This window comes from Cibotium barometz, chromosome 8 (assembly GCF_041138505.1).
Source record: "Cibotium barometz isolate CiBa-2024 chromosome 8, ASM4113850v1, whole genome shotgun sequence".
NCBI lineage: Eukaryota > Viridiplantae > Streptophyta > Polypodiopsida > Cyatheales > Cibotiaceae > Cibotium > Cibotium barometz.
In genome coordinates this window covers 38,538,479-38,551,701 of record NC_141053.1, presented here as the reverse complement: position 1 = coordinate 38,551,701, position 13,223 = coordinate 38,538,479, and the positions used below count along the sequence as shown (strand labels likewise).

The 13,223-nt window shown below is 45.1% G+C and overlaps 2 protein-coding genes across 3 annotated transcripts in view; one reads left to right on the top strand and one right to left on the bottom strand.

Moving 5' to 3' along the window:
• The window catches only part of LOC147636229 (selenoprotein O), a 78,799-nt gene that overhangs the window by 8,706 nt on the left and 56,870 nt on the right, over window positions 1-13,223 (top strand). For both annotated transcript variants that reach the window (XR_015266504.1, XM_086801661.1), the window contains exon 2: window positions 5,863-5,972. Coding sequence is in view for 1 of the 2 variants with exons in the window: in XM_086801661.1 (XP_086657787.1) it covers window positions 5,863-5,972 (110 nt within the window). In the remaining variant the exon portion in view is untranslated. The remainder of the gene's footprint in view (window positions 1-5,862; window positions 5,973-13,223) is intronic.
• On the bottom strand, window positions 7,826-10,466 carry LOC147636230 (uncharacterized). Its single transcript, XM_086802023.1, has 4 exons — window positions 9,559-10,466; window positions 8,604-9,407; window positions 8,376-8,564; window positions 7,826-8,254 (listed from the first exon to the last, which is right to left on the bottom strand). The coding sequence occupies exons 1-4, from the start codon at window positions 10,396-10,398 to the stop codon at window positions 7,826-7,828; spliced, it is 2,262 nt and encodes a 753-aa protein (XP_086658149.1). The 5' UTR covers window positions 10,399-10,466.

The window sequence follows — 13,223 nt, the reverse complement described above, 5'->3', positions numbered from 1 at the left end:
GCTCAGTTGTCATCTAGGAGTCGCTTGGTGTATTCACCCGAAGGTACTGAGGCTGACAGTACATCTGCTTATGGGACTTCTATGATATTGTGTACTAGTCACATGAGATGGTAAAGTTGGGTATGGTTCACAGTTGGCCGCACCTTGAACTATAACTGCAACTATGGATAACTCTATGGAGGGCATAAGTCTTGCGAGCAGTCCTAGAGTTGGTTTTGTTCATTGCTATATGGATCGAACTCTATTTGTGTATGTATGCATACACTTTTTGTGGTATTATTGTATTCTGGTGCCATTGGATCCTGGTACCATTGAGAATACATTGGGTAATACTCTGGATTGTGTCGTGTGCTGCATGTATATTGGTATGCTACATCAAGTGCTTTATTATGTTCATGGATGCACCACTGGGTGTGACTCCTGTGGGATGGCCATGAGACATATGTGGGAAGTACTTAGTGGATGTAGTGTTTGGATGCATTGAGTGCTTTCATATGCTCATGTTGTACCATCAGTCGTGGGTCCTGCGGGATGCCCATGGGCGTAAGGCTTGCGAGCAGCCCTTAGACTGTTACTTTAGAGTAGGTAGAGCATCTTGAGGAGCATATTGTTTGCGAATGCATATATGTGTCATGCATATGTGTGTCATATGTAGAATGATGCATGGTTTTGTTTTTGGTTAACACAGTTAACGTGTTTCCACTTGGTTTTAGACTTTTGCTGCAGGTTCTAAAGGAACAAGCAAGAGTTGTTCGTCACTTTGGCGTGACAGTGTGACCTTATTGTGGAGGATGATTTTTTTTTCATCACCCAGATGCACTTCGCCATTGCTTTTGTCGTATGGGGAGTCTTTGCTCATAAGATGCCTTATTGTGCCATTGAGTGCAATCGAGGACGCTTGCTATTTTTCAAGAGGGGGGTATGTCACGACCCTGTGTTTTTCTCTGGATTGGATGCAGGTGTGCACAGGGACATGGAGACAGTGTGAATGGCACATCAGATTGGAGTCAAAAAGTAAACCCATGTGTGGGCAACTCAGAGTGTGAAGGGGGCCAAGTGATTAAAGTCTTTTCTCATAACCCATGGGGACAAAGGGGTTTGGAGGGGACAAAGGTTTAAAAACCTTTAAAATCTTTATAATGCCTTTTATGGAGGGATCGTGGCCTTTATGCTATTATGGGGGCATATACTCTTTTTAGAGGGAGTCGACCTGCGTGTGCATCAGGATTGCAGCAGAGGAGGTTGTGCGCTTTCTCTCTGTGGAAAGAGGCTGCGCTGTAGTACATACAGGGCCGACTGAATCTCTCTCTCTCTCTCTCTCTCTCTCTCTCTCTCTCTCGCGACTGTCAGCTTGGACTGCACGTGGACTGAACAGAGGGTCGAACTTTAGGTTGTCGGGCTGTTTGCAGGTGGCGCACAGAAGCTGAACTGCACGTGGAGGTTCTCCCTTACTTGCTACAAGTTCGGCTGAGTGCTGAAGGGGCACACATGCTTATGGAGGGGCTGGCGGCTGAAAAGACAGGCCACCTTCTGAACAGCACATGGGGCTTTCTTCGCTTGCCAAAGTCAGCTGTACGCTGGGGGCCTCCACACACCTTTGGAAGACTGGTCGGGGAGTTTACTCGCAGCTAGGACTGCAGAGATACACGCAGCAGGGATTGCTTGCGCAGGTCATAGGGCTGGTCTGCAGGAGGATAACACCGCAGAAGACCATGCACGCCTTTGGTAGCGCATAGGAGACTCCAGTTGGACTGTAGTGTATAGGTCCTTTCACCCATAGGTGGCTGTTGGGACAGAGGTGCACAAGTGTGTTGGTCCTCCTTGCAACAGGGTTGTTTTGAGACCCGTTGAGGACTGTTTTGAGACTGTTTATGGGCTGTTTTTGTTTGGCTGCAAATTCAGCTTTGTACTTGGGTTTCCGGCTACAAGTACAGGCCACTTGAACGTGTTTCTTGGCATGGGAGTGAAGCAAGCTCGCATGGCTGCATGCTCATGGAGCAGATCATTTTCTTCCTGCTAGAAAGGAACAGAGGGACCTACAGTTATGGGCATCTCTATGTTTCCAGATGTTTCATGAGGGAACAGGTAACTAGATGTATGCCGTTGTTGGCACTGTTGTTGAATGGTGCCATGAATGGTTCTGTATGGAAACAGGACAGAAGTTTCAAAGGGAAACAGGCCTAAGGGTTTCATGTGGAAACAGGTCGTAGGTTTCTCGAGGAAACATGTATTTGGGTTTCTCCAGGAGATAGGTCACATGCAGGCAGAAGGTACATGAATGGACACATGTTTGGTACAGCCTTGCTACTGATTGGGCAGGGGACAGGGAATCCATGAGAGAGATGGATAGTACCCTTGGAAGGTAGAGACGGTTGGTACAGGTGTGTCGACTGTATGGTATGCTGTGATGTGAAATGTGAGTTCTCTTTTGAGAGACAGTTTGGGAGTCTGTGTTGTGATGCAGAAGCACTGGATGTGTCAGGGTGTGATGCTGTTCATAGGGTGAGAGGCTATGGATGGTTGTGGCAGTCCTGATCATGGGAGAAAGCTTCTGTATGCAGACTCAATGTGTGAGTCTTTTGATGTGAACAATGGTTGGACTTGTTTGTGGATGCCGAGTGGATTTGAAGCCATGATGCAGGGTACTTGCAGGCCTCAGGAGTTCTACTGTGACGGCTGAGTTTCCAGCCTTATTGTAATCAAAGATCTTATAATCAATTAAAGAAATACCGCAAGGGGCGCCACTGCGTTTTGGGGCCAATCGGTGTCCGTGTGCTGTTTGCAGGAGCACTCTAGCTCCCCTTGTTTGTTTTCCTTTTCTAGGTCCTCAATGGTGTTGAAGTTGTTTCACCGCATGTCAGGCCGGTTTCAGTCGGCCAGCCCCAGGGCTTCTCGACAGGCAACAGACAGGGCCCCAGGCCCTGGACAGCCTATTGGCCAGGTGTGGAGCAGCCCACACAACCAGCACATGGACTGTCCAGTAGTCCAGCAGGTGTGCGTGGTGACCAGCATTGCATAGGTGCGTGGTGGCCAGCATTGCATAGATGTGAAAGCGGCTGGAGTAACTAGCATTTAATGCTATTTTGTTCAAGTCGTGAGGAATTTTTGCCAGCCGACTTCAGTAGTGGGGGCCCTACAAAGGGTATTTGGGACTCAATACTGTGTCCTCTTCTCTCTCTCTCTCTCTCTCTCTCTTTCTCTCTCTCTATTTTCTGCACATCTACTTTAGTTTGTGCGTTATATTCGTCGTGAAAGATTGCTGAATTGTGAGCATTGAAGTTACCGATTCGACCACGAAGCTTCTGCATGTTACACAACCTCTTATAGCTATTTATGTGTGAATGTGATAAGCAGTGATGTCATAGGCATTAGCCATGTGTCATTGCGCCCTTTTGTGTGATGTGTCAAAGATGAGGCTTTCTAGCCTATAAAAGCATGTACTTGATACAAGGTTAACACATTAATCAAAGGATCATTGAGTCGTGCAATCATTGTTCCTCTGTTACATTACATTTGTTACATCTCTCACTCTCTCATCGCTATAGCTTCCGTCAAGTTAAGCAGAAGGGGATGTCACGTGCACCCTGCACTTGGATGCCACGTAGACATATCTGAACAAGAAGGTGTAGGACTTGGAGTGGAAACTAGTCTGGGACGAGTCAGCCAGAGTTCGGCTCTGTGCGTCTGAGGTTAGGTGTGCATTGTGCACATGAAGCAGCACCAGTCCGTGCTGTGAGTGTCCCATTGGAATGATGTTTGATATTTTGTGTTTTTGGTTTGCAATTGGATGCCAGACCTCTGTAGGCATGTAGGTTTGCATGTAGAGAAGGGGCCTATTCTTTTCTCTCTCTCCGTCTCTATTTTTTTTGCACATCTACTTCAGTTTTGTGCATTATATTCGTCGTGAAAGATTGCTGAATTATGAGCGTTGAAGTTACCGATTCGACCACGAAGCTTCCGCACGTTACACAACCTCTTATAGCTGTTTATGTGTGAATGTGATAAGTAGTGATGTCATAGGCATTATTCATGTGTCATTGCGCCCTTTTATGTGATGTGTCAAAGACGAGGCTTTCTAGCCTATAAAGGCATGTATTTGATACAAGGTTAACAGATTAATCAAAGGATCATTGAGTCGAGCAATCATTGTTCCTCTCTTACATTACATTTGTTACATCTCCCACTCTCTCATCACTACACACATCACCATGTATCTGTGTGAGCGTCCATAGCTGCTGGTCCGCCAACCCTATACCTACACCAACCATATAATTGCATCACGTGCTTCACAATGGTGAACAAAATAAGGAATTTTCCCCACAATGGAGATTTCAGTCTAGCAAACACATTAATCCGTGCTTTTTTTTGTGGTGTAGTTTCTCTATCCGTTATCACAACCTCAATTATCTCCTACTCCAGTCAACATAGAGATTTCAAGCAAGAGGAACCTTATTATTTCTGCGAGTTTTTCAACTATGCATTAATCTTTATATTTAAAGTCATCAAAGTTTTCCTTCCACAAAAGCCACAAATGAGAGCTCAATAGAGAGCTTGTGGACTAACTTCATGGAATGTTGACATTAGTTAAAGAAAATCACAATAGACATCAATGAGAACCACGAAGAAGACTAGCTCTCAATGAAATGTTTATTAGAATGTAAAAGAAAATGGCTTGGGAAGTCTAAATTGGTACCACCAGAATCTTCATTTAAGTTTTGACCAGGTGGTTTATCTCAGTTCTTTCTATCCAAAGCGGTGCAATTGCCCAACCAGCTACCGTGTGTGTGTGTGTGTGTGTGTTCTCTTGGTGGTAGCCTGCATCGTGTCTGATTCTTTTCTTGATCTCTGGAGAAGTGATAGAAACTCAGTTGGATGTTTAATCTATGAAAATTTGTCTACTGCAGTGACATATCTGTATGCATGAACCTGCATGTACTATTGGCCGCTGATGACGTGGGTGGGGATGTCATAGCACGTAGTCTATGCTATGCATGATGGATTTGATGATTTGAAGCTTTGTGAGTAGACTCTCATGGAGTCAGAATCGCACTTGCTGAACTTTCCATTGGTTTATAAGTCTCATGTACACATCACAAATTTATTCATTCCTGCTATTATGTCATCTCACTGGGCTTCTTGTAAGCATTGTTATTGTAGCCACTCATGATGGTGGTCTCCTTTAGGTAAATTTTTTTTGCAGGTTAGTCTTGGGAGTATTTTGTGTGAGAGTATTGAGTACACTGCAGGAGATTAATTGGGAGAAAGACTTATGCTGTTCTGTTGCTTGATATGACACTTCTTAAGAGAGAGAGAGAGAGGGAGAGTCTCTTTATTCCACCGGTAATACTGATGGATGAAGACATCTCTTTCATAATGAATCTTCATGATATCTTTACCAATGGCTTTCATGATGGAGAGCATCCTAAACTTACCTTTAGGGACGTCTGCTTATGCTGGCTGAGGTTGATGACAAGAAGATAGGGTTTCAGAAGGACAGTGATTTATTTAAGAATTCACAACAATGCACCATTCTTGTTAGGGAATGGGCCATAGGAGCATTTTGGCATCATGATGTGAGACTTCAAATATTACAGTGCATACAATGCCCTCTCTTACCCCTCCCCTGGAGGAGCCTGGGGTCAAGGGTTTGGGATTTTTTTTTGGGGAGGGGGCAGGGTCTTGCCATGTGGAGCCTTGGATGGCAACCTACACTAATGTAGTTATTTGCTGTTTAATTTTAAGCAGCTTTTATCTGATACCAAGTTTTTTTTCTCCATGTTTTATTTGGATCATGTGTTAAACCTTTTTTTTTTTTTTTTGCATTGTAGTTGGTCTGATTCTTTTGATCATCTTGATAAACAGGTTTTACATGCTTGCTACACAAAGGTTGCTCCATCAGTGAAAGTGAATAAACCAGAACTTGTTGCATGGTCAGAGAGCTGTGCTGAGTTATTGGATCTGGATATACACGAGTATGTTTTCAAACCTTCTCTGTATTGTGATTATGTATCAATTGAAGGCTCTTAGCAGTTAGGGTTAGGGTTTGGAGGTACTGCAAACAGAAAACGTAGAAGGCAGAGAGAGAACACGACTCTTCTTGTATTCAGTTGTAATAAAAGTGAAGTACAATAGCCACATAATGAAGTGACCTAAAAGATGTGTTCACATGTCCGGCCATAAAGTGTGCCAGGTGGACCAAAACACTTATAAACTGTTATAAGTGAAACTAAGCTAAACTGGGGGAAAAAACCTCCACTAACTGAAGTAAAAAGTGCCCCAGTAATCTACTGATGATCACTAGCACTCCTCTGGGTGCATACATAGCATAAAACCCAACAAACCCCCCTGGAGTGATATGTGATTACTGTACATCATCCACCAAAAGGAAACAAATTCAAAGCAGTGCGGAATGCTTCGAATTTCGGACGTGTTAATGCCTTGGTGAAGATGTCTGCCACATTCTGATCTGTAGGACAGTAGATCAGACTGATATCACCTGCCTGGAGTCTCTCCCGAACAAAATGATAGTGAATCTCAATGTGTTTCGTGTGAGCATGAAACACAGGATTCTTGGCCACAACAATGGCACTCTGACTATTAGTATAGATAGGTGTAGGCTCCTCCACTGAAATATCCATATCAGTCATGAGACGACGCAGCCAAACACACTCAACAGTAGTAGTGTAGACTGCTCTGTACTCTGCCTCACAAGACGAAGTGGCCACTGTGGTTTGTTTCTTGCTTAGCCAAGAAATGCATGAAGAGCCAAGAAAGAAACAATTTCCACTAGTGGAATGTCTGGTATCAAAATCACCAGCCCAATCTGAATCACTGTAAGCGTATAACTGCATGTCACCCCCCTCAGGATAAAGCAATCCAAGAGACAAGGTACCCTGCAAATACTGGAATACACGCTTCACAGCTTGCCAATGTGATAATTGCGGGCTGTGCATGAATCTGCTCAACTGAGATACGACATACTGAATATCTGGCCGTGTAGTACACAAATAAATAAGGCACCCAATAGCCTGAGCATATGTAGTGGCATCTAAAGGAATATTGTCATCTTGTAGTGACAGTTTTATCTCAGGCTCTATAGGAGTGCTAATAGGCTTGCAATCCTGAAATTTAAACTTCTCCAGAAGTTTAGCAACATACCGAGATTGCAACAACCCAATGCCTCTGTTATCCTGCACAAACTGTATGCCCAAATAGTATTGTACGAGCCCCAAATCAGACATGTCAAATGTTTGTTGCAGTATGTCTTTAAAAGCTGCAATTTTGTCATCATTTGATCCCATGAGCAAAAGATCATCTACATAAAGACTGATGACCAGCAGATCTTTCTCTTCTTTCTTTACATACAAAGTGGCTTCTGACGGACTGTTCACAAATCCTTGAGTGAGTAGGAAAGCATCTATCTTTGCATACCAAGCTTGTGGAGCTTGTTTCAAACCATACAAGGCCTTTTTTAGCCTACATACTTTCCCTTCATGACCATGTTCTGCAAAACCTATGGGCTGATATCATAGTTGTCACGGTGCGAAAATACGATACTGTACGGTACGTTCGGCACGATATGAAATTTTGGGATACGGTACGATAAAATACGGTTTTTTAAATTAAAGAACACCTACAAACATAGACATTTTCAATTTGGAAGGGTAGAGTCTAGAGAAGTTGTTTCAAACCAAAATATCATTAAAAACAACTAAACAAGTTTGAAGTGACAAACAAAAGTACATAAAGTATAGAGGTGCGATGTGATCATGCGCGCTAGGCGCGAGTACAAAAAGAGAGGCTAGAGCCAAGGCCCAAGGAGAGACTAGACAACGGCATCACTATCAGAGCTCTCGTTGAAATCATCCTCATGAGAATAGGACACATCAGTGGCCTCGCCGAAGTCGCCATCGCTAAGAAGGTTGCCCTCATCATCGAACTCGGGCTCTCTAAGCTCATGTGAGAAGCCAAAGGGAGCATCCTCATCTGCAAGAGCGAGTGTGGAGCTACCCGATCCACGCCGCACATAGGTATGCACTATGTCCCTGGGAGCACCACGAACCGTGCATCCACGGCTTCCTACTTGCACTCCTCTGCCACTACCTCCACGCCCACGACGAGTGCGAGTAGGTCGTCGATCAAACGACTCGAGCTGTCGATAGATCTTTGCATAGATCCTCTCCTCCTCCTCATCCTGCACTTTGTTTACACTCTGAAGAGTGCCCCCTGCGAGCTTGAATGCATCCACATTCACCTACATTGTACAATGATCAAGTGACAAGCAATGTATTAGAATTTGGTTCCAAATTTCAATAAACATTGAAGTTTGAAATTTGAATGCTTATAACTTATAACTTATAAGTTGTAACTTATACCTGTCTTGCCGATTCCATCTTTTGCATTGCGCGCAGCATGCGCAAGTTAGCGCGGCAATACACTAGCCGCTCTAACTGTTGCGTGCTCAAGCGATTACATAACTTCGTGTGTACAAGTGAGTAGGAACTCCAGTTCCTCTCACATGCACCTGAAGAGCAATCCTGAGCTAGGATTCTCAAAGCCACCTTTTGGAGGCTTGAACAGGTAGTAGATGCAAACGCGGCTCCTCCCCTTTGGTCATTGTAGCTTATGAGCTCCTCAAGGAACTTCCCATGGCGATCCTCCGGCAATGCTTTGGGCAAGTAAGCATCTCGGGCTTCAAGTAGCTCCACGTTGGTGAAGAGGACGGGTGATTTGTAAGCCGGATGCAATAAAGCGGCAAGACCATGGATAGATCTTCGCATCCACTTCCATCTCTTCTCCACAATGGCCAACATACCATCGCGCTTCTCCTCGTCGATGGAAGGAGAAACGCGTAACTCTGCTATGGCCTCTCTCATGAAGTGAACAAGAAGGCCCATGGTGGCTCCCTCCATGTCGGTCATCCGCAATATCCTATAGAAGGGCGTGACCGCAATGACAATAGTGCGGACCGACTGCCAAAACTCCTCCTTTAGGCAAAGCCGTTGCATGGCTTTGGCCTCCGCCGATTCTCGCTCATCCCACTCATTCCACATTGTGGAGACCACTGTTTGGCGAAGGGAGGATTTCACATCGTGGAGGCGCTCCAAGAGGAGCCACATGTAGGCGAAGCGTGTAGATGAAGGCTTCTTCAATTCCAACTTGCTATGTTCGCGGAACATGGCAAGCACCTTCACCTTTGTGGTGAAGAAGGTGACAATAGAGATAGCTTCGGTCATTACTTCCTTCATCCACACTAACTTGCCCATATCCTCCATGAGCAAGTCAATGCAATGGGAGGCACAAGGCGTCCATACTATGGAGGGATAGTCCTCCTCGAGCAACTTCCCCATCCGACGGCAATTTGAAGCGTTGTTGGTGATGACTTGCACCACGTTCTTCGATCCAACCTACATGTCACAATGCACATGAATGGATGCAATGAGCGTATGCGGTATGAGACTTGAGTCATGACTCATGATATAGCCACATATGATCATATCACATATACTAAAGCCTAAACTTTAAAGACTTTAGTGCAATTTGAAAGTTGAAACTTACCTCCATGATGGCTTGCTTGATATGGCGATATATGAATGCACCCGATGTTTTCCTCCCCGCCTGTCCAGAATCCACGCCCCGCACAAAGTATGTACCAAGAGGGCAAGAGACAAGTATATTGATGATGCCTCTCTTCTTCCGGTCACTCCATCCGTCGGAGAGGATGCTACACCCATACTTGGACCATGCTGCCCGCACCGGATTGAGAGATCTATCGATTCTTTCCCTCTCATCCACAAGCCTCTTCATGCGCATGTCATGATAGGAGACGCCGGTCCATCCTTCACATGGGCCCACATTTGCAATGGCTTTCACCATTGACTTCCATTGATCTACCTTGAGCACATGGAATGAGAGATTGCACTCAATAATGGTGCGTGCAATCTCTATATCCGCTAGCCGTTGCCGTTCTCGGAGATGTGATAGAGAAGAAGAGAACCCCCCGGTGGCTTGGGCTAGAGTGGCTTGCCTCATGGGAGACTCAAGCCTTTGTCTCTTTGAGGAGGCGGAGGCGGCACCGATGGAGGCGGCGGGGGAGGATGTATCACAAGGCGGGGAAATGACCTCATCATCCGCCCTTGAGCTTCTACCACTATCATAGTGAGCACCCAATCCACCCTTGATCTTGTTGAAGATCTCATCGGATATAGCAAGGGGGGCTTCCTTGCATGGCGCAACTTGCCCCCCCACCTTTCCAACATGTTGGAGAAGCCTAGTAACTCCACTTGTGTATTGTTTGCCACAATACTTACAAGTCCACCTATATGACTTGGACTTTCCATCGGCTTTCTCTACATGGATAGCATGCACATTGAAGGCTTCATTCTTCTCCCTTGTCATTGTAATAAAGATTCAAGAGATGGATAGGCTTGAGAGAGAGAGAGAGAGAGAGGGAGAGAGAGAGGCTTGAGAAAATGAGAGAGTGAGGCTTGAGTCTTGACTCTTGAGAGAGAGAGAGAGCCTAAAGGCTTGAGAGAGAGAGAGGCTTGAGAGAGGGCCTATGGGGGAGAGAGTGGCTTGAAAGTTGAGAGAGAGAGAGAGAGAGAGAGAGAGAGAGAGAGAGAGGGGGGCTTGATGGTCACTTGAGCAAGACTCAAGAGAGGGGGGGCTTGATGGTTACGACTCACTTGAGTAATGAGAGGCTAGAGCTTTGAGAGAAGCTTAGGGGGTGGGCATTTTATAAGGGCATGTAGCATGTCCAATGGGCCAAGCAAACACATGGGCCACAAAGCATGCCCAAAACGGCTAGCAAACGGCTACAACAACGGCTATAAAATGGCTACAAAACTGTGAAAGAAACGGCGCAGTCGGCGGCGGCGCAACGGCTAAAAATAGGCAGATCCTGCATATCGTACCGTACGATATCGTACGAATTCCTATGGTATCGTACCGTATGAACCGTACCGTACGAACAGGTTCGTACGCGTACGAGAAACAACCATGGCTGATATACATAAACTTCCTCCTCGAGGTCCCCATGTAGGAAAGCAGTCTTAATGTCCAACTGGTGAACAACCCAACCACGATGTGCAGCCAATGCAATGACACACCTAAGTGTCGACATACGGGATGTAGGAGCAAATGTCTCCTCATAATCAATTCCCTTCTTCTGTGCATAGCCCTTTGCAACTAGACGGGCTTTGTACCTTCAATGGATCCATCTGCATGTCTTTTCAACTTATAGACCCACTTAGTACCAATGGCTTTCTTGCCTTTGGGCAGATCAACCAAATCCCATGTTTGATTCCTTTTAATAGAATCAAGCTTATCCTGCATGGCTTTATTCCAATGCACATTGTCTCGTGCATCCACAAATGAATCAGGCTCATCATCATCCTGTAAACTGGCTGCCATAACCATATTCAAATCCATGATGTGTGCATGCTCATTGGTCCTTGTCTCCCTACGAGTACGACCAGCAAGAGGACCCTCTAGATGGCTGTCCTGTAATGTTCTCAAATACCATCTAGGTATGTGTCTGACCCGTGGTGCCTGCGGCCCCATATTTGGCTCAACTTCTGGCTCAATTTGCTGCTGAATTTCTGCACCACCTTCATGATTGGCTGGCTGTCCTGTACCCTCATGAGTTGGATCACCAACTGTGGAATGAAACTCCATAGGTAGTAGACCTTCAAACACATCATTTTCAGCCTGATTTGCATCATAACCAGCCATGGATATTTCTGATTTTTCATCAAAAATGACATCCCGACTAGTGAATATCTTCTTGGATAGTGGGTCGTATAACCGGTAGCCCTTGCTCTCACGGCTATACCCAACAAAAATGCATTTTGTGGCTTTATCATCCAACTTCCTCCTCAACTCTTTGGGTATGTGTGCATATGCAAGACACCCAAAAGTACGAAAATGTGATACCGAAGGCTTGCGACCATGCCAAGCCTCAAAAGGAGTAATGGAAACCAATGCCTTTGTGGGACATCGATTCAAAATATGACAAGCACACATGACAGCTTCCACCCAAAAGATATGTGGTAGCTTCTTTGCCTTTAGCATACATCTGGCCATCTCCATGAGTGACCGATTCTTCCTTTCTGCAACCCCATTCTGCTGTGGAGTATAAGGAGTAGTATACTGATGTTTGATACCTCTACTCTCAAGAAAGGAATTCAACATGTGTGACATATATTCCCCTAGAACGGAGAGTCTTAACCTTGCATCCTGACTCTGTTTCAGCAAGTGCTACAAAGGCCAAAAATGCATCATATACCTGTGATTTCTGTGTCAACGGATGGACCCAGCATATACGAGAGAAGTCATCAATAAATGTAGCAAAATAGAAGCAACCTCCTAATGACTTCGTCTGCATGGGACCACAAAGATCACTGTGTATAAGCTGCAACTTTGCAGTTGCTCGTAGAGCCTGATCACGTGGGAAGGAAAACCGATGTATTTTTCCCAAAATACATCCTTCACATATGTGATCTGGAGGCTTCTCCATAAGAGGTAGGTCTGTAAACATGTTATGTCGCTGCATAAGCATAAGACTACCAAAATTCACATGCCCCATGCGAGCATGCCATAACTCCGCATCAACCATAGCTGGAGTAAGAGTGAATGCATTATAAGCAGATTGATCCACTGGCTGAAATGCATCCAACTGATAAAGTCCATGACATAATGTACCAGTAAGCATCAAGGTCAAAGCATTAGCTTTGTCTTTGACCATGCACTTGTCATCATCAAAGTGGACTTGCATACCACAGTGTGCTAAAGAAGAAATGGACAACAAATTCTTCTTTATCCCTGGTACATATAAGGCATCTGTAAGGCGAAGAATAGAGCCATCAATGGCTGTGAGCTGAATCTCCCCAATGCCACGAACTGGATATGAAGCATTATTGGCACTCTGAACAGTTTTGCCAACAGGGGCAGGGCCTACATGACAAAACAAATCCCTGCGAGATGTGATATGCTTTGAAGCACCACTATCAAAATACCAAGTACATGCATGCTCTGTCATACTGAGTGCCTGTGAAGACCAAGAGGCATCATAGCTGCATGTATAGAAACAGTAATCCCTGTCCTCAACAAAAGAAGCAGTCTCTGGAGGAGCTTTAGAGGCATCATTTACAGACATCCCAGATTCCTTTGCCTTCTCTTTGGCAATCCTCTTTCTACACTCTGTGATGTAGTGACCTGGCTTC